General features: G+C 35.9%; 1 protein-coding gene across 1 annotated transcript; it reads left to right on the top strand.

Moving 5' to 3' along the window:
- Positions 1–132: 132 nt before the first annotated feature.
- LOC115212286 (protein Flattop homolog) lies at positions 133–17424 on the top strand. The gene is made up of 5 exons (XM_029781129.2): positions 133–279; positions 10898–10954; positions 12732–12867; positions 14286–14389; positions 16957–17424. The coding sequence occupies exons 1-5, from the start codon at positions 253–255 to the stop codon at positions 17239–17241; spliced, it is 609 nt and encodes a 202-aa protein (XP_029636989.1). The 5' UTR covers positions 133–252; the 3' UTR covers positions 17242–17424.
- Positions 17425–22814: the final 5390 nt, after the last annotated feature.

The raw sequence follows: 22814 nt of genomic DNA, 5'->3' as shown, positions 1-22814 counted from the left end.
GCATTCAGTTTCCTGGGCTCTTACATACTTAAAAACCATCCTTCCGAAATTCCTGTTTTTCAAATTTTGTACAATGTGTTATTAAAAATGAATATTGGTTATTGTTTTCCTTTTCATTATTTTTTTTTTTTTACTTTTTCTTCTGAAATTGCATAACTATTTTATGCGTGTATTTATGACTTAGTTACCGTTTCCAAGGGAAACATTCTTACCTTTTTGTTTCTCTAAACGAAACAAGAAAAGTTAGACGAAATGTCGAGACAATTCTCTGCTAATCAGGTAACGAAGTGTATTTATCCATTTTCTCTGCTTCTACCTCACCGTGCTTTATCTTTATAATGATTGACAATACACACACATGCACTATAAATGTGCATATATGTTTATACATGCATTATACAGTTTTATGTAAGTATGCATTATATATATATATATATATATATACCCACATACACACACACACTGTACAATTTTGAACCATATATATATATATATTCTACAGTTATATACATAATTATAATCAGGGGTCAGCTAAGTGCCTCGCCACATACTGAATTAGAAATAGACGCTAATGTCTTTTTAACTACCACACACACACATATATATATATATATATATATATATATATATATATATATATATATATATATATAGGTAAGATTCAAGTATCAAGGTTTAGGAAAAGAGTAGGATCTTCAAGTAGTCTGTAGAGGGTATAAAAAACAACTTTCAGGAATAATAGTGGTTTATTGATGTAGAAGGTCCTAAATTTTTCGCGTATCGAAATTCAATAAGCTGAAAAGATTGTTTTATAGATTATGGTTTGCAGCAGGGGTTGCTGTGTATGCAAAAAGAAATCAAAAATTAGGAAATGGAGTTGATAAAATCCAGGTTACATATGTTTCATAGCTAGCAGAACCTTGGAAGTAGTAATTATCCAAATGAAGGGTAATGCACTAGTTACTAATCAGGCCAACAATATCTTAATCAAAAGTTTACATTGTCATCAAGGGATCTTATGTTTACTTGCAGGAGATTTGATTGGAAATCATGCAAGTCAACATGGGATCCCTTGACAACAATGTAAACTTCTTTTGATTAAGGTGTCTTTTGCCTGACAAGTGGCTAGTGGATTACTTCTTGTTTGGATAATCACAACTTCTGAGGTTTGCTAGCTATGAAACATGTAACCTGGATTTTATCTACTCCATTCCCTAATTTTGGATCTGTGTGTGTGTGTGTGTGCAGAAGATTGAAAGAAAGGCAAGCACAGTACAGAAACAGGGAGAGGGATGGTCAATGTAATGTGCAAGTGTAGAGAGCAATATCAATGGATGAAGAATGGCTAATAAATAAAATAGTTCCATGTAGCATCACCACCATTATCATCAGCATCAACACCAAGACTACACTAGTTCAACCTCTGGCATTACCAGTCGGTGACTTCTTAATGGCCAACAGCTACAACAACAATAGTACAAACAACTCCATCTGAAATGAAAACCAGTCACATGAGAAAGTGATGCTCTTGTAAATTTTAAATGTTGACTGAATTGTTTTTTTTTATCCTAGATCAATATATATGTATATGATGGCTATCTACTTGTGATCAAGGAAGATCATCACATGATCATTAAGAACATTGTCAACTCAGACAAAATTATACATTACTTTTGCAGCTCCACTGGTGACTAATAAGCCCAGTTCCATAATAAACATAAATGTCTGTAGATATTGTAGATCAAGTTTCCCCTCTTCCCTACACTGCTGGTGTTTATTTGAGCAGCTCACTTAAGTTCAGCATGCAAAATGCATGTTTCTTCAAAAATACCTACTCCATCCTTTCTCATTACCTCCATTAGTTGTGATAACTGACATTGCTTTCCCAATTAACTGCTCATATTTCACATACCTTCAATGAGGGATTTGCACAATACTTAAATTGTAGTCTTACTTTCTGCTTGGGACACTTTCCACAAACAAGTTTACCATATAGCAACTGTTCAGGGATCCTCCAATCATTCATCTGAACAAGGTGTCCAGTCCAATGTAAATGGTGCTTGTGCATCATTGCCTCAATGCTCAGCATGTTGGCTCCCCTCCAGACCTCTGTGCTTGGGGTCTGCAAGGGCCACCCAACATTTAGAATGTCTCATGGAATCTCTGTTGGAAGGATTCATGTAGCATATGAGCAAAGGGACAATGTCAGCTCATACAATACATAGTAACTCTAATTTGCCTTATAATGGGTATGGGGTATACTGACGTGAGCTCAAAAGAAAAGAGGCAAAAAATATAAGGTGTTGATAAGAAAACAGATAGAAACTAACATATATGACAAGGGATAGATATATAAAGTTCAAGAATTACAGGAATGCATATAGAAAGAAGTGGCCTGTGCCAATATGGGTATGGAAAGAGGATGCTAAGTGGGATGGCATGAATGATACATATAGAGTAGCAAAAGTGTATGAGACAAGTAAATTTGAATTATCAGTTAACTAAGCTAACCAAAGGGGGCATTATGTGACGAGGGAGCTACAGTTTCAGAGTGGGGAGTAAAGTACAAGATAAAATCTACAAAACTATTTCCAGATGTGTTCTATGTTGATCAGTGCAATGTGTATGGGTAGGAAAATGTTATGTTAATTCAGTGGTTCTCAGCTCCATTCTTCAGGAGCAAAATCCTTTGAATAGGTTTTCTAAGATTTGGATTTTGGAATCAGGGCATAAAGATGATTAGTATGGGATAAATATGTCATGATTAGAATTTTTGTTAGGGTGTGTAAAGAGGGAAAGAACCCTCATTAAAATTCTTAATCCCCAATTTTGATGAAATTTGAATCCTAGGTATTCTAGTTCATTAGAAAATATAAAAGAAAAGTCTAATTTTACAATTCCATGTGACATTAGTGACACTGGGTATCTGTGCTAGTTTATTATAAGAATAAGGATTTAACAAGTTTAATGAAAAGTATGAATATGGTTAAATGTAGGTATAGGAGAAGCATAGAAGTAAAAATTAAGAGCTTTAAATCTTTTACATTAACTGGGAATACAATAAGTGGTTACTGGAATATAATATTTAGTTAAATCGTTGTACTGGAATTACCAGCAGAATGTAGAGTAAAATAAAGAATCATGGAATATGATATCATATAAAGTTTGATTAAGTGGTAAATTTAGAATAGGAATAGTAAATAAGCATTTCAGAGAAGGATGTAGGATGGTATGTCATAGTATAAAAAGAGGGATGACAGGGTGCTCTAAGAATTAAATTAAATTAAACATATAATGCACCTATAGTTTATGTAGGTGAGAACTGTGTGGATAGATTCAAAGTGTGACATTTAGACTTATGATAAAATCAGAATGTTTTGAAGACTCTTTGGGCATAAGTGATAAACACATCATTTTGTCAATTCAAGTAATTGTGGTGAATAGTGTAATAGGATTTGTATAGATTCTTTTAAGCATAACCAGCATGATGCATGGCTTCCCTAGTATGACATTTCAGTATTAATGATAGACCTAGTAATATTATATGGTACACTATTTCTCTTAAGATTGTGTATGTGGTTAGCTAATGGGGTAGACTTATTGTGTTTAGTAGATTTAAAAGAGCTCAGATGAGTTACCAATGTATATCCTCATGGAGTTTTATTGTTTGTTAAGGACAGTGTATTCATAAACAATATTAAATCTACTGCAGTTGCCTTGTAATGGACAATTATTATGCATTTTACAGTTGCATCCTTTCCTATTGGACTTCCATTATGTTTGATTATTAGTATTATTACTAAGACATCTATCTGGGGTTAAAATAATGCTATCAGATTCATCTCTGTCATATTTGTTATATTCCATAGAGTTGTCAGTATTATTATTATTATTATTATTATTATTATTATTATCATCATCATCATCATCATCATCATCATCATCATCATCATTATTATTGTTGTTGTTGTTGTTGTTGTTGTTATTATTATTATTAGAGCAGCAAGCTGGCAGAATCATTAGCATGCCAGGCGAAATGCACTTGTGGCACTTTGTCTGTCTGCACATTCTGAGTTCAAATTTCACCAAGGTTGACTTTGCCTTTCATCCTTTCAGGGTTGATAAATTAAGTACCAGTGAAACACTGGAGTCAATGCAATCGACTGATCCCCTCCCCCAAAATTTCATGCCTTGAGCCTCTAGTAGAAAAGATTATTATTATTATTATTATTAGTAGTAGTAGTAGTAGTAGTAGTAGTAGTAGTAGTAGTTGTAGTAGTAGTAGTAGTAGTAGTAGTAGTAGTAATCTTTTAGAAACCTTTTGTAATCTAAACTCCTGTAATATTCAATTTTACCCTCATGCTGTGTCAATCTTTAAATATACAAATGGCATAATTTGACCTGATTCCAATTCTTTGCCTGTTTATACTTTTATTCTTTTATACACATGCTTGTTCCATTGAAACACTGCTTAAAGCTGATCTTCATTAGGTAGCTATGACATCCATGCTTTTTTTTTTTTTTGTTACATTTCAAGTTGAAATTTAGGCAGCAAAGCAGCCTGAGCACTTACTGCATGTATGTACCTATCACTTTACAGTGTGTGTGTGTATGTGTGTGTGTGCACGTGTGTACATGCATATGCACATGTGTGTATGTATGTGTAAGAGTGTGTGTAGAAACACACACACACACACACACACACACACACACACACACACACACATATATATATATATTATATATATATATATATATATAAGTAGAGAGGTGGAAAATTGATAGACCATAACTCATGGAAATATACACAAATACACAAATACTCACAATGGAAAATTCTGTCTCATACTCTATAAGTGTTGATAGTGACATAACTTGCATACACACACACATTTATACTATGTTGAGTCAAAAGTTTTTTCATATTTCTGGCTTTAGTTAATAGTTCAAACAAATTACATACAAGAAGTGTTTATTTACCAAAATGTATACCATCATATTCTATTGTATATTGCCATCATTGTGTCAGAAGCTCATTTCCATACTTATACCATTTGGCTACTTTAGAGGCAAAAATCTCCATGGATCCATTTTCAACATCATCCACATTGTTGAACCTCCATTTATGAAGGAAATTAGCCATACCTCAATAAAGGTGGTAATCTAAAGGTGCAAGTTTTGGACAGCAAGCAGGATGAGGTAGCACTGCCAGCCCTTCAAATTCCTCAAGTTTGTACTTGGTCACATTAGTAGTGCATGTTGGGGGCATTGTCATGCTGTAGGAGTGTGCATCTTCAATTGATCAAAGTCAAGTAGCAAGTTTTCAAAGCATTATATACTCATTGTATATGTTGAACATAAAGGTTAGTGTTCACAGCATGACCATCTGGGACAAGCTCAAAGTACAACACACACTTCAAATTTCATCAAACACTAAACATGATCTTCTGTTCAAACTGCTCATGTTTGACAACAAGTTCTGAAGCCTGACCAGAATGGAACCACTGATTTCTCTTGCTAGTTCCATTTTTCATCCCCAGTTATGAATCTGTGCCAAAAATTAGCATCTTGAGGATTTGCCAGTAGTTGTTTGCAAATGTTCATGTATCATTGAGTCTGGTCATTGGTTAATTCATGAGGAGCTTCTCATCAATGTCTTTTCACAAGGCTGAAGTTATGGTGGTGTCAGTTGATGGTGTTTTGTGAAGGACCAAGTTTTACCAACAATTTAGGAGTGCTTGTTCTTAGCTGTTGGTCATGTATTTCAAGTAAGGCCTCATCTTCCATAACAAAGTCTCCCTGACCTCGGTTTGTCTTCAAGCCTGATATGATCTTTTTTGAAATGTCTGAATTAGTCTTGTGCCAGTCACATATTTGTTGACAGTTCCTGAGCCTTCCATATCATTAATATTTTTTGCCATTTCCCTTGCTGTCAGTTCATTTTAACGCAGATAGCATAAAATAGCTCTAATTTTTTTCCCCATTCATTATCAAAGCTGTAAAATAAAGAATAAACTATTAATGTTTATATGTTATATAAAATAAAGAATTATAAACAATTAATGTTTATAATAGTGGGGGGCCCATGAATATTTCACGGAATTAATGGCAAACCTATTGGGTTATTTCTGAAAACATTATCCAAAAAACCTGAAAGTGTAACCTGTGTTGTGTCTGTATGGAAAGATAGTTGATCATCTGCTACTCATTGAAAAGTGAAAGAAATTGGAATATGGTGATTACTTAATGCACTTTATATATATATACCTATGTAAAGAAGTGCCAGTCTCCAACTGTGGAGGGAACCCGTAGTAGAGGTAGACCCAGGGATACATGGGATGAGGTGGTGAAGCATGATCTTCAGACTTTGAGCCTCACAGAGGCAATGACTGGTGACTGAGAACTTTGGCAATGTGCTGTGCTTGAGAGAACCCATCAAGCCAAGTGCACCCATGCTGGTGGCACGTAAAGAACACCTTTCAAGCATTGGCCCTCACAGAGACAAAGTGGCTGAGTTCCTTTCAAGTGTTTGGCCTCATGGAGGCAATGACTGAGACCTTTGGCATTATGTCATGCTTGAGAAGAAAACCCATCAAGTCAAGCAAAATTGCAGGCATGTAAAAAGCACCTTTTGAGTGTTGGGCCTCACGGAGGCAATGACTGAGACCTTTGGCATTATGTCATGCTTAAGAAGAAGACCCATCGAATTGAGCAAAATCACAGTTGTGGCAGATACAGTGTCATGCAAACTGGCACCCATACTGGTGGCACATAAAAGCACTCCAGTGTCATGCAAAGGACACCCGTGCTGGTGACATGTAAAAGCATCCATTACACTCTCAGAGTGGTCAGCATTAGGAAGGGCATCCAGCTGTAGAAAACCATGCCAAATCAAACATTGGAGTCTGGTGCAGCCTTCCAGTATGCCAGCCTGGTCAAACCATCCAACCCATGCCAGCATAAACAACAGTCATTAAATGATGATGATGATGATGATGGTGATATACTTTATACACAATTTTATAGACTTAATTCACAATACTCATATAATGAATATTTGCTCTTATTTTTCCATTTTCCCCATAAGCAAAAAAAATATCCTGTACATATGATACAACCTTTAGTTAAATTGCATATATCTGCCACGTAAATAAGCGTGAATATTTCACAGAATTGCGCTTATACACATACGTTAATAGGTGATATAAGAAACTTAGTTCAATTTAAAAAAATACACTTTCCACTATCCATTCACCACCACCACCACCTCTACCACCGTCATCTCTCTCTCTCTCTCTCTGCCATTCTTTAACTTCACTATCAGAACATCACCCCTCTGCTAAAATTATATTTTAACTCTCTTCTTCTACCGTCAACTAACTTTTTTAAACATGTAATAAATATTACATTACCTCTACCTCATGTCATGGACGCTTCTCTCTCCCTCGTTTCTTTCTTCCTCTTTCTGTCTCACACTTCACCTTATCCTTTTTTTCCCTCTCCTTTTTCTTTCTCCTCTCTTTCCCTTCAACCAATCACATGATAGCATTACAATTACATTCCCTCTACCTCACATCACGGATGCTTCTCTCTCCCTATTTTTCTCCCTCCCTCTTTTTCTCCCTCTCTCTTTTTCTCCCTCCCTCTTTTTCTCCCTCTCTCTTTTTCTCTCTCCCTCTTTTCTTTCTCTCTCTTTTTCTCTAATCACATGAAAGCATTACTGATGAGCTAAGTCACACAATGACAAGCAGAATTATTATAAGACGTTATATATGTGAAGGCACATGGCTCAGTGGTTAGAGAATTGGGCTCACAATCATGAGGTAGTGAATTCAATTCCCAAGACCAGGCTGTGTGTTGTGTTCTTGAGCAAGACACTTTATTCCGCATTGCTCTAGTTCACTCATCTGTAGAAATGAGTTGTGACATTATTGGTGCCAAGCTGTATTGGACTTTACCTTTCCCTTGGATAACATCAGTGGCATGGAGAAGGGCAGCTGGTATCCATAGGTGACTGCTGGTCTTCCTTAAACCACCTTGCTTGGCCTTGTGTCTCGGAGGGGAGCTTTCTAGGTGCAATTCCATGGTCATTAATGATCAAAGGGGTCTTTGCCCTTTATGTTATATATGCAAATAAACAATAAACAATTCAGTAGTGATTGGATAACAAGTTGTATCAAATTAATGATACAACATGGAGATACAATTTGCCAAATAGCATCAGTGAAAATTAAAAAATCCCTTTGACTCAACCTAGTACATATATATGTATGTGAGCATGTGTGTGTGTATGCATTTGTATGTGTATGTGTGTATGTATGTGTATGTATGTATCTTAATTCTAGTATATCATATTATTATCTATATTTTAATCTTGGCTGAGCAGAAGCCTTTTGGTTAAGAAGAAGGTGTAGTTTTTAAATTCTCCAAATTACAGGCCATAACCTGAAATCAGTAGTCATATTTTACAATTCTCAGAAGCACAAAATTGCATAACCTGAGGAAATTGTAATGCAGGAGATGCCTGCATATGATTTACAGCAGGCAATATTTGAATTCCATTGGCAATGTTACAACTTTTCTTCTGTGGTTTTTTCCAGTGTGTGTGTGTGTGTGTGTGTGTGCAATAACTAGTGGCATAGTATCTCTGTAAACTGCTACCAAAACAAAGGAGATGTATTGGAGAGAGGAAATTACAGTGATATGAAATTGTTGGCCAAGTTATGAAAGTCAACAAAAGAGTCATAGCACAACAGCTCAGGAATAGAATTAGACTAGATGCCATTTTCCTAGTATGAAGAATACAGCAGAAGTATTTACTAAAGAGTAGCAACTCTGTGTAGCCTTTGACTGGGTACCATGCTTAATGACCTGGTGGTCACTTAAGAAACAAACTGTAGATAAATGGCTTATGAGAGTTCTATGTAGAAAAATGGACTCAGTAACATGAAAGTCAGTGATGAGTACAATTATGAATTTAACATCATTGTACTTCACTGTACTCATTACCATTCAGTCACACTAAATATTCAATCCTCAGTCCCTTTCTATTCATCATAGTCCCTCCGGACAGCACAGACAAGTTCAAGGCCAGCTGTCCATGGAAACTCCTATATACTGATGATCTAGCTCAGATAGCTGAATATATAGAATTCTAAATCTTCTACGTCTTACTCTTTGTCTCTTCCCTACTTTCTTCCTGGTTCACCAGAGTAAATAAACATAGGCACAGAAGTGGCTGTGTGGTAAGTAGCTTGCTTACCAACCACATGGTTCCGGGTTCAATCCCACTGCATGGCAACTTGGGCAAGTGTCTTCTACTATAGCCTCAGGCCAACCAAAGCCTTGTGAGTCGATTTGGTAGACGGAAACTGAAAGAAGCTCATCGTATATATATATATATGTTTGTTTGTGTTTGTCCCTCCACCATCACTTGACAACCAATGCTGGTGTGTTTACGTCCCCGTAACTTAGCGGTTCAGCAAAGAAACCGATAGAATAAGTACTAGGCTTACAGAGAATAAGTCCTGGGGTCGATTTGCTTGACTAAAGGCTGTGCTCCAACATGGCCACAGTCAAATGACTGAAACAAATAAAGGAGTAAAAGAGTAAAGAGTATACCTGAGGCTATTGAGTGCACTGCTATCCCACCTCTCAACAACACTTTTCTGGCCTTTCTGCTGACATTGCTATGTCTCCTTATTCCATTTTTCAATCTACATGCCTTAGGCTACAACGTACTCTAATGTTAGTGCCATGAGAAAATACTTTCAGCATCCTCTGTAAAAGTGGTTGGTCATAGGAAGGATATAAAAAAAACAAAGCCAAATGGCACATAAAGTCTTTAAGGGCAGTAGTGTCCAATAAGAAATGACATATGATTACCTATCCAACCCATGCCAGCATGGAAAGCAGGTATAAAACGATGATGATGACGACAATGATGGCAACAATGACAACAATGTGTATGTGTGTGTGTGTGTGTGTGGGTGTGTGTGTAGTCTCTTATCCAGGAGAGAAGGCAATACTCATGGCCTTTTTCGAGGTTTCTAATACTACTGGGAAGGAGGAAAGAAAGTTTCCCAAACCAGGGGCCTGTCCCAACTGCTTGCTACAGAGTGGACCTGGGCTCTGCAAGTGGAACCCAAGTCACCAGATAGAAGATGTTAAACAGGACAACTGGAGGGTCCATTCATATTTTTTACAGTCTTATGTCTTCCAATTGCAGTGTAGTGCCAATAAAGGATGGAGGACAGGCTACATGATTCATAATACGTTGTTCAGATTCAGTGTCTTGTGTATCTTAATTGAAATCGAATTTGACTGTGAATTAGGTAGATTTGATCTGCTATCCACTTTAGCACTACTACCTGGTCCTTGAGTGTTTAGTGTCTAGCAAGAACCACTCTGTTATGAACATTTGAACCAAGTCTCTATTCTTGGGTTAACTTTGTTCTTTTTCTCTGCCAGTCTTAGAACTTGTGAAAAGGGTCATCTATACTGCCCTTTCTTTTCTGAGCCTCACCTCCACCACCACCACCAAATGAAAAAGTGAGAGGTATGAACTGTATCGACTGAGTTATCTATAGCATAAATCTAGTAGCATGCCTAGGAAAGGGTGTGGGATGAGGCAGTCTATCCCAGGTGACACTTTCACAGGGACAGCATTTTTTAGGGCTGCTGTATTAGCCTGTGTAGGCTGTATTGAAATATAGGATGGAGGAGTGCAAATTCAAGGGCTGCCCTGGGTTGAACACACTCTATGTCACTATATAAATACCAGTAATATACTAAATTAGTTAAATGTATTTCTCTGGAAGGCTTTCTGCAAGTTTTAGATTCACTTCTCCAGAAAACAGTTCTTTTACCTGGTCAACTTTTTGTTTTAATATTACAGTATGAAGATGCCTTCTGCCGATCAAATCGTTGGGAGATTCCAAATAAACTAAGCCAGGTAAAAAATTTTTTCAGCATTTCTTTATTTTCTTTACAATTAAATATGATTGTTATTTTGCTAAGTAACTTAATTTTATGTTTCTCACACTGTTGCAGCCGTATGCTGTAAGGGTGTCTAAAGGAATGAAAATAAAAATAAATATTGTGTACACCATAAGAATTCAGAATCTTCAAGAGGCATGAAATAAATCATTTTTAATGGTGGAACTCAAATTAGACAATCATCATCATCATCATCATCATTTAATGTCCATTTTCCATGCTGACATGGGTTGGACAGTTTGACTGGAGCTGGTCAGGAAAGGGACTGCGCCAGACTCCATTGCCTATTCTGGCATGGTTTCCATGGCTGGATGCCCTTCCTTATACCAACCATTCTACAGTGTGTACTATGTGCTTTTTATGTGGCACAAGCACCAATGCTTTTAACATGGATCCAGCATGAGTGCCTTTAACATGGCACCAGCACTAGTGCTTTTAACATGGCACCAGCACCACAAAGTTATAAATAATCCTTTCTCTTATAGGTACAAGGGTGAAATGGGGGGGGGGCTAGTTGATTATATTGACCCCAGTGCTCAAATAGTATTTATTTTACCACCCCCTGAAAAGATTGAAGGTAAAGTCAACCACTGTGAAAACAAAGTTATAAATAATCCTTTCTACTATAGGCACATGGCTTGGAATTTGTGGGGAGGGGGATTCTCAACCACATCGATTCCAGTACTTGACTGGTATTTAATTTATCGACCCTGAAAGGATGAAAGGCAAAGGTGCCCTTGGCAGAATTTGAACTCAGAATATGTCAATGGGCAAAATACCTATTTCTTTACTACCCACAAGGGACTAAACACAGAGAGGACAAACAAAGACAGACAAACGGATTAAGTCGATTATATCAACCCCAGTATGTAACTGGTACTTATTTAATCAACCCCGAAGGGATGAAAGACAAAGTCGACCTTGGCGGAATTTGAACTCAGAACGTAGCGGCAGATGAAATACCGCTAAGCATTTCAAACAGCGTGCTAACGTTTCTACCAGCTCGCTGCCTTGGGCAAAATACAATTAAGCATTTCCTCTAGTGTGCCAACGATTATGCCGGCTCACCACCTTAATAAATAATAATAATAGCATGTAAAATATTGGGGTTTTTTTTAACCCAATATTTACATGCTATTATTAATAGCTTTATCAAGGCAGTGAGTTGGCAGACAAAATGCTTAAGCAGCATTTCGTCTGTCTTTACTTTCTGAGTTCAAATTTCACTAAGGCTGACTTAATGAAATAAGTACCAGTTGAACATTGGGGTCAGTGTAATCAACTAGCTCCATGCACCTTCCATTCAAAATTTCTGGCCTTGTGCCTCTAGAGAAAAATTATTTATAGTTTTATTTACTTTTAGTTCTACTATTAAAAATAAGTATATTTTGTTACATTTTGAAATTCTATTTTTTTTTTTTTTCTTCATTTTCCTGACTTGTTTTGGAACAGTTGTCTCTAGTTAAAAATTGCATATATTTGCTGTGTATTCTCAAAAACAGGATTCAGCGAATTTAATCACTGGTTATTTCTCTAGCCTTTATGTTTGCAGAAATATTTATTTCAAATTTATATTTTTGATCAATCTTTACAGTCTATTATCACCCTTCACTCTCTCTCTCTCTCTCTCTCTCTCTCTCTCTCTCTCTCTCTCTCTCTCTCTCTCTCTCTCTCTCTCTCTTTCTCTCTCTCTTAATTTCTTCTTCATCTTACAAAAGAACTATTTATTTCAGAATCCAAAACAACAAGATGGATTCACAGTTATTATTGCAGACAATGACGGTCATCTACTTGAAGGTGTAAAGCGTTCAAAAAATTCTCCATGGGGTAGTTTCGTTGATCCCTGGGATTTCCCTTTAAAAGTACCAGGTATTTTTTTATTATTTTGCTTACAACTGTCAACTGAATTTGAATGCATAAAAGATACACAGGTATATTAGATGCCCCACCCTGATTCAGCAGGGCATATTCAAGAAAAAAAGTTTTTTAGTGCATTAACCTTTTAGCATTCAGATTACTGTCAAAAGTAAATCCCCATTTATCCACACTGTTTTGAATTAATCAGAGATTATCTCATAGTTTCAAGATTTCACTGTTGTGATTGTTTATTTTCAGAATGACACGGAAGAGTAAGTGTGAGAGGTCAGTGTAAACACAAAGCAAGGCCTAATATGGTCAGTTTGTGAAGGTGCATGGTTTAGTGGTTAGGATTTTTGGTTCACAGTCATAAGATTGTGAGTTCAATTCCTGGTAGCACGTTGCATTCTTGAGCAAGGCACTTTATTTCACATTGCTCCAGTCCACTCAGCTGGCAAAAGTGAGTTGTACCTGTATGTCAAGGGGCCAGCCTTGTCACATTCTGTTTCATGCTAAGTCCCCCTAAGAACTACATTAGGTTAGAGGTACACGTGTCTGAGGAGTACTCAGCCATTTGCACATTAATTTCACAAACAGGTTGTTCCACTGATTGGATCATCTGGAACCCTTGTTGTCATAATTGATGGAGTACCAGTTCAATATGGCCAGATTAAATGTTAAAGGGTTAAAGCTAATGGAAGGTCTAACTTTGTATACAGGATATAGGGTTATTTTTTTGAGACTTTTTCGCAAATTGTGCATCTTATATACCAGCTAACATGGAACTTATGATTACTTGTATATTTTATACTAGCAAAACACGCCCCCGTCCAATGGACGGTGCTGAGTTGTCAAACATTTAAACCAAATTTTCTCAAAACAACTTGTCTGACCATCCCATAGACCTCCCCTTTGCGAAATACTGATTTAACCTAAATTTCAGACACCAGCAAAAGAAGAAATAAAGATAGACTTTTTTTCTATTCCAAGAAAAACGATTTTACAAATGCACATTCCCACGGCTTTATCGATCACATTCTCACCTGGAATCGATTTTTGTAATTTTTTCAAGACTTATACATGCCCTGATACCGTCAGTATCTACATATCAAATTTGAGCACAATCGGATGGAGGATGCCCGAGATCCTAGAAGACACACACACACAGACAGACAGAACGGATTTTATATAATAGATATGAGATTACAAGATCATAATTAAAACAACTTCCTTAGAAATAAACCTCAGATATTTTTTGTCATTATACATCCAATAAATACTTTTGCACTGTAGCAATTGAAAAAGAGCATTATATTTGAAATTGTTTTGTTTTGTTTTCTTTTTGTTTTCTTTCTTTTTTTTTTAAACAACAGTAAAAAGCTGTTTCAATTTTAATTTTTTTAATTCATACATAATTGTTTACTTTGCAGGGTGCTCTGGACTGAATACAACTGCTCGGAGACAAGAATCAGTAAAAGCTTTAAGCAACATGAAGAAAAACTTTGATAAACAATTGGAAGAATATAGCCTTGGTGTAAGAGAGTTTTCAAAATGAAAGACATTTGTATCTTCATATAAAATGACTGTGTGGTTAAGAAGCTTGTGGTTTTAGGTTCCTCGGCAAGTGTCTTCTACTATTGCCCCAGGCTGGTCAAAGCCTTGCAAGTGGATTTAGAAAGAAACAGAAAGGGAATTGTTGTGTGTGTGTATGTGTGTACACATACACACACACACACACACACAACTATCTACACTAATTGTCTCCATTCTTCACTTTCTCCCACTGTACTGTTCTATATCATTAACACCTTGCTTATCTGCTATCACCCTCAATACCCTTACATGTTAAAAATAGCAGCCAAAACCGCTATAAAGTCATTCTATCACTCATATCATTACCCTCTACTTATAAATAAATATATATATATATATATATATATATATATATATATAATATATATATATATATATATATATATAGGAAAAAAGCAACAAGAATGGATTAAAATCTCGGTACAATCGTTTCGTACGAGGACATCTTTAATAAGCTACAAAAAATGCAGTGAATACAGATGGCTCGTACTCGTCAGCCGAAAAAACATCAGAGAATTTCCAAACATCAAAAGGGGTAGATACAAAAGAGGGTGTAAGATTAACTGCATTGAAGAAAGTTCGATTCATGGAGATCCGATGAAAGGTTTTAAACTTACAGAATTTGTGCATGTCTACATATAGCTCATATTGAATTGCTAATCAAGTTGTGTGAAGAAATTTTCGGATACAGTCATGCAAAATTTCTGAAAATCCGAGTAAGAAGCAAAGTGACTGTCATATCGTGTAGAGGAAAGTCTGAGTAAAAAGCAAAGTGACTGTCATATCGTGTAGAGGAACAGATTGTTATTGAAATTTACAAGAATCGCAGATAAGTTCGATTCTTGGAGATCCGATGAAAAGTCTTGAACTTTTGTATCTACCCCTTTTGATGTTTGGGAATTCTCTGATGTTTTTTCGGCTGACGAGTACGAGCCATCTGTATTCACTGCATTTTTTGTAGCTTATTAAAGATGTCCTCATTCGAAACGATTGTACCGAGATTTTAATCCATTCTTGTTGCTTTTTTTCCTATTTGTAATCACCCCACTTGTCGTATGGTTAACACCATATAGATTTCCGGTGCATCCTAGTTAAGGACCATATTCATGTGAATTCATTAGAATTCACTTGAATCTCAATTACTTAACCGTATATATATATATATATATATATATATATATATATATATATATATATATTCGGTTTAAGTAATTGAGATTCAAGTGAATTCTAATGAATTCACATGAATATGGTCCTTAACTAGGATGCACCGGAAATCTATATGGTGTTAACCATACGACAAGTGGGGTGATTACAAATAGGAAAAAAGCAACAAGAATGGATTAAAATCTCGGTACAATTGTTTCGTATGAAGACATCTTTAATAAGCTACAAAAAATGCAGTAAATACAGATGGCTCGTACTCGTCAGCCGAAAAAACATCAGAGAATTCTTTTTTCCTATATATATATATATATATATATCATCATCATCATCATCATCATTTAATGCCCATTTTTTTCATACTAGCATGGGATGGATAGTTTGACAAGAGCTGGCCAGTCAGACGACTGTGTCATGTTTGATTATCTGCATCGACATGGTTTCGATGACTGGATGCCCTTCCTAAAGCCAACCTCTTCACAGAGCGCAGTGAGCACTTTTTATGTAGCACCAGTAGCAGTGCGGTCGCCAAACATTGGCATTTGTGTTGTACAAGCATTCATCACCATAATCCAGTGACATACAGATGTCTCTTTATGGTGACTTCATCTGTCGTTCCATCTAATGAAAGTCTTATAGCGACAGAAGATTGACAATGAGTGCAAATCTAACCAGCTGGAAGCACACAGTAAATTACAACTTTCACTTGTCGACTTCCCTTCAAACTATGCAGATCTACAATGGGACTGAATAGTCATCTGAGAGGTTAGAGATGTTATGTCAGAAATGCCATTGACAACAAGGAGGCACATGGTGATGGCAATCATCTGTAAAGAAGGAACAATCACCATGTGTATACAGAGACACTCATGCATGTCTCTTAGTATTTTTAATCCTCTTGCCATACTTAGTCCAAATTTCATGTTTTTTTTATTGTATTCTTCATTCTTTAGTTAATCTGTCACATGTTTTGTCGGAGATTTGTCTCCTATGTAAACATGGGTGTGTGTGTATGTTGTATGTGTGTGTGTGTGTGCATGTATGTGGTCGGGGAAGGTTAGGTCTAGTTTTAATTGTTTCTATTGTGCTTTATTTAATTTCATGTTTAAAGGATTATAAGGGTCATTGATCTAATTTAGATCTAGCTCAAGGTTTTACTTTATCATCAGTATCAGATGGTTGGGGAATTGGATGCATACAAGAATTATTGAGTTAGATGTTTGCTAGGAATTACCCTGCAGTGGATTTGTGACGTGGATTTGTGTGTGGTGGGTGTGTGTGTGTGTGTGTTTTATTACTTTGTGAAGCAATCTATTAATATAGCGAACTTTTTTTCTGTTGTAGGCCTTAAAAAATGCTAACAAAAAAATGAAAAAAAATTATGTACCAAAACCAGAACCAGCTGTTGCAAAAGATTGCTTACCTCGCACTGAAACCCCAGAAACAAATCAGCCTGAACAAATTAAAGAAGAAAAAATAGGAGAATTGGTAACTGATGAAAAACCAACTGATATTGAATCTAAATGTAGTTCTCGCCAATCTGCTGCTAATGTCCAGGCAACTGAGGCAAAATCTGTAACTCCAAAACCCTGCGAGAGACCAGAATCAAAATCTTCCTCTGTTCATTAGTCATTTCCAACCAATCTTGATAAATATCTTAAACTGCCCAGTTATTGCCAAAAGCTTTGAAAATAAATTTCATGTCATTTCTATGGCATATTTATATCCACGCACTGCTAACTGTTCATTAATTTTTATGAACCGTATTTCTTAGTATGTTTGAAATATTTTATCAATAAATGTCTTATCCTAGCCAAATAGTTTTCTGATATTTTTCTCCTAAAATAGTGGTAAGTGGCATAGAATTCTCAGGCAGTTAAAGATCTGATATAGTTTCAAGAAACTGTTGAAACTATTTCCAATTTACCTTTTTTATTGATGCATTTGAGAAAGACATTTCACCTGCCCTAAAATTTTGAGTATCATCATCATCATCATCATCATCATGGCATGGGTGGGACAAATCAGATTTAAATTTTGGCCCAGGTCTCCATGTTTGGGAATATCAATGTTTGGGTATATCAATGTTCACTTCTAATTCTGGTGTGTTTCTGTCTCCCTTTTTCTTCTCTATTCAATAGTGACTTTTTCCCTATTATTTTTAACAACATTTGTGTGTAGCTGATATAGCCATAACTTATCTTTAATCTTCTACACACTGCTGTCATTCACATGCAACCTAAGCATCTCAATACACTAGAACCTTAAAACTTACACTCCCTGATAAGTATTTATGATAACCAAACATACCTAATATAACCAAAACTGCACCCTAAACACTAGATTTTTCCCTGTTGGGCAAGAAAATACTTAGGCAGCTGGCTCTTCGTAAAGTTAAAATATGGTTCACATTGGAGCACAATTCATTTATCTTTGATGATGATGATGTTACACACAAAGACATTGAAGTCTACATACAAAAAAGTATTTTAGATCTACTTTAGCCAATTTTACCAGTCAGTTTTGCACACTCGAACTTGGGTAAAACCTAAACGCATCAGTAGAGCTGATAAGAAGAGTATGGTGATGGTTGTTTCCTATCAGTGGTCATGAAGTTTGTGGATGTTATCAAAAACCAGAAACGAAAAAAATCGTGGAAGTAGTTCTAAAGGGAAGTTCGTCTAGAGTTATTGTCCTTGGGCAAGGATCAGAGTGCCTTAATGGTGTAAGAGATAAATGCCTATAGAATGTGGTTAGAGCTGAGATGCAAGTGGGATGGGAGTTGATGTTTGTGTCCTGGGCCCTTTTTCTGTAACCCATATGACAACTGAAATGATTTTTTTTCAGCTTTCAGGTAATGTTTGGACATTTGCTTTTAATAATCAATTTGATGTTCACTTAATTATTTCACATAGTTATATTCTATGTTTGTTGATAAATTATTTAAATAAATTATGAGTAAACTTTGCTGTTTTTGTGTTATGGATACATACATGCGTACACATACACAAACACACACACACATATGTATACGGGTTAAGGCTACCGTTGGTTTCATGTTTAGGGAAGTCCCTCCACAAAATGGAGACAAACACTGATGTTCCATATGACAGGCTTGATAATGGTTGAGTGACGCCCCTTAACATGAAACCAGTGGTAGTCTTAATGCATGAATAAATACTTTTTATCCACCAATGAGGTGTTGAGTACTCATTCTCATTGTTCTATATTAACGTATATATAAGCCCTAGCTGGAAATGCAAATGGATAATGTGTAAGACTTGAATGGGAACAGGAGCATCTTCTTATGCCCAAGGTGTATTTTAAAGGTGCAAATATCCAAGTATTCCGAGATTTGAAGAAAATCCGAAATCTGAGGCATTTCCAGTGTCAGGTATATCAGATAAAGGATTATCAACTATATCTAGAGTATGGTCCGATTATTATAATTGCATAAGTGAAGGTGGAGGTAGGTGGGTGGTGGAGCCAATTCAGTTGCACTTCGTGACATCTAATAAGCTTGAACTACGAATCTACATCTGAGACATGGCTAATGCATTGTTCTTAGGCAATGGAAGACCTCTTCAAACAACATAAAAATGAAACCAACATTCTATAAATAAACACATTAGAAAGTAGATTCTTATCCAGGAGAATCTTTCAACCAAACGGATTTCATTCAGAATCTGATGAAATTTCTGCTGGAGGTTGCACAAGCTATTCAAAGGACAATAAAAACAAACTCATCCTAAAATGTAATCTAAAATGCATTTCAACCTAAAATCTTATCTAAGTCTGGTGATTAACATTATAGATTATAATCTTAAAATCCACTACTAATAAAGCTGCTTAGCAAAACTACAACTAGATCTGAAAGTACTTTCTTCTTCTGACCCCAATACATATAAGTAAAGATTTTCAAATTCTGAATCCAATACAGCTTATATTTAGAATGTTATTATAAAGATTATTATTAAAAATATTATACAGTATTACATTATATAGAATATTTTGCAAGAAGCATAATGGTTAATGTAGCAAAGTATCAATTCCCTATCAGATCTCCAGTTTTATTTTTCACATTGAAGTTAAATGTCAAAGACAATTCCAGATTCAACCACAGATTAGTCTACACATAATATATTTTACACAAGTGCAAATAAGTTATATTAAAGATAATGTATTTAGTAGTAACATTGGGCTTTGTATATGGTGATTAACTAGTGCAAGTGATTTATATATATATATATGTATGTATGTATGTATGTATGTATACACACACACACATATACATATATATATATATGTGTATGTGTGTGTGTGTGTGTGTGTGTGTGTGTGTATGTATACATACACATATACATAAATCTTATACACAAATGGCAATTTCTGTCTGTCTGCTACCATCTTGCTGCCTACACCAGTGAACCAATCTTGACAAAACTTTGCATGCATGTTAAACTAACATCCAGTTGAATTATAGGCTAATTAGATTTCAATAAAAATCTATAATGGGCCCATTAAGTGGGTGCTGTAGCACTTATTTACAAATCAACAACACATCAACTGATATGAATTAAGTAAGGCTTCTGTAAGGCTCACCCGTGCACTCCTTCATGTAAACAGCATGTGACTTTTGTGAGAACAACTCAGCTTTCCAAAAGGAAAACAATTCTGCATGCAACGCCTATACATCACACTAAGGTCACATTAAGGACACGCTCAACTGCAGGATTCATGGATAGGACATAGAACAATGTAATGACCAATGACCTGGAAGCTGGTTCACCATGAGATTAATTTGATGAATTAAATTCAAATCACCATAACATCTTAATCATTTTTATTGCGCAAAGCGTGATGGGGCCACGCTACGACACACGACAGCGCCAGCTACAATATGCAGACTATTTGTCAATGTACTTGTAAATCTAACTATTTATTTTATTTTATTCAGATGCATATTGGTTTGTTAAAATAATATAGGGAGATTTCTTATTCATCCACTAATCGAATTAATAGTTTGTAATACCTATTTTTAGCATTAAGTTATTACCATAAACGACGGGTTGGGCATAAAGATGGGAACTGAACAGGAAATGGGATAGGAGATGGAACAGTGTAATGGTAAATGGGAACTGGGAATAACCCCCGCTTTCCCGGTATTTCTTCGTTTATTGAAATAATATAGGAACATTCCTTATTCACCCACTAATCGTATTAATAGTTTGTAATACCTATTTTTACCAATAAACTATTACCATAAAGGTTAATAAAATATTTAATGGCTTAATTACATCTAATTGATTCCAAAATTTATATATTGACATAGGATTGGAGGTAGGAATGGGAGCGGAACTAAAACAGGAACTGAACAGGGAACGGAATAGGACATGAAACAGTGTAATGGGAACGGGAACTGGAAATAATCCCCGCTTTTCCAGGTATTAGTGGGTAAATCAGCTAGTGTATATATATATATAGGAATAAAATTTATATATAAAGAACGTGAAATACACAAAGGGTCGAACACGGAAAACAGACAAGTCATTCGAAGCATTCAATCTTCAGTCAGAAACCGAATCATCATGGCAAATTTTGGCTGTTTAATTCTGATATTTGCTCCAACTCGGCCAGCCCCAAGGAAAAAACTAAGCTGTGGGCATTAGATTTCTTGGTAGAAGGAAAGAATGTAAACGCAACATATATATATATACTTTCGTGCATATACACATATAGACAGACAGACAGACAGGTAGGAAGGCAGACAGGAAGGCAGACAGACAGATAGACAGACAGACAGGCAGACAGACAGGCAGGCAGGCAGGCAGGCGGGCAGGCAGGCAGATAGATAGATAGATAGATAGATAGATAGATAGATAGATAGATAGATAGATAGATAGATAGATAGATGTGTGTGTGTGCATGCACATTGGAATGTAATGAACAAAATTATTGAATACTAGCAGTATAACCCGGCCTTGCCCGGGATTAAGTTACGATTATTAAGCTAATCAAGTTCTTTATTTCAAACCAAACTAAGTAATATAGACGTCAAATTTGGGCAAAATCCGTTGAAATTAGTTATATTATATATATATATATATAGTATAATATAAATATATATGGACAACAGACACGAACACACATACACACACGTACGTACGTACACCTATTGCATGCTTTGTGCACGCATACATGTTTATAAACAGAAATGAATGGAAAAAATGTTGTTAAATTTGTAGATTAACACTCGCACGATTTTCACTAAAGTATATATACTATGATTATAAAATATAGTGTCTTTCAAAAACAAAAAACAAAACATCTTACATTTTATTTTTTATGAACGTCATAACTTACTCTCTCTCTCTCCCTCTCTCACTTTGTCTTTCCCGTGAAACTCTCTGCCTCCTTCTTCCACTTTTCTTTATCTTATTTTTTTTTGTTAGACGCCATCAAAAAAGCCAAGGCTAATATTTTTCGTGGCTAAAAGCTATGTCTGAAAATAGATATTTACGCTACCCACGGGTGCCTCGGGGAAAAAAATAAGTTGACAAAACCCAGATAGGATATTGACAAATGTCCTCCTAAAATTGGAGCGACATGCGTGCTAATTTGTGAACGTGCATAAATTACAATCATGTACACACACTCACACACGCACACACATCCTCCCTTTTATAGATATGATTAATTTAGTTTGTTTAACACTTAAAAAACGATAGAAGGGAAATGTCTTAACGTTTTGGATGTTCGTTCTTCAACTGAAGAAAAGCTTAGGACGAAAAGAAGAAAATGATTGAAGAAAGAAAGGAAAACGGATGGATGGTTAGGAGCCTGGTGGGAAGGTTGTTTTATGGGGGAGCTGAGAAGAGCAGGTTGAGTGCACGTATAGGAGAGTAACTGTGTTTATAAATAGACATAAGGAATGAATGTGGTGTGTATGTGGATTTTTATAGGGGTGTATGTCTGTAGAGGAGTGAAAGCGCTGAGGTATAGTGGCGTGGGTTAGTAAGAGTATGAGGTGTGATGTTTGTAATTGTATTGAGTATGTGAGAAAAGAGTAGAAGTGAGGAGGAAGGAGCAGACGTGAGCGTGAAGTAAAGTAGAAGGCAAAGGGAACGTAGAGAGTGTGATCAAAGTCCATATAAGTGTATGAATGTGAGACGTACTTGTATGGAAGAAAGACATGAACAAGG

Source organism: Octopus sinensis, linkage group LG5 (assembly GCF_006345805.1).
Source record: "Octopus sinensis linkage group LG5, ASM634580v1, whole genome shotgun sequence".
NCBI lineage: Eukaryota > Metazoa > Mollusca > Cephalopoda > Octopoda > Octopodidae > Octopus > Octopus sinensis.
This window is presented reverse-complemented; position numbering and strand designations above follow the sequence as displayed.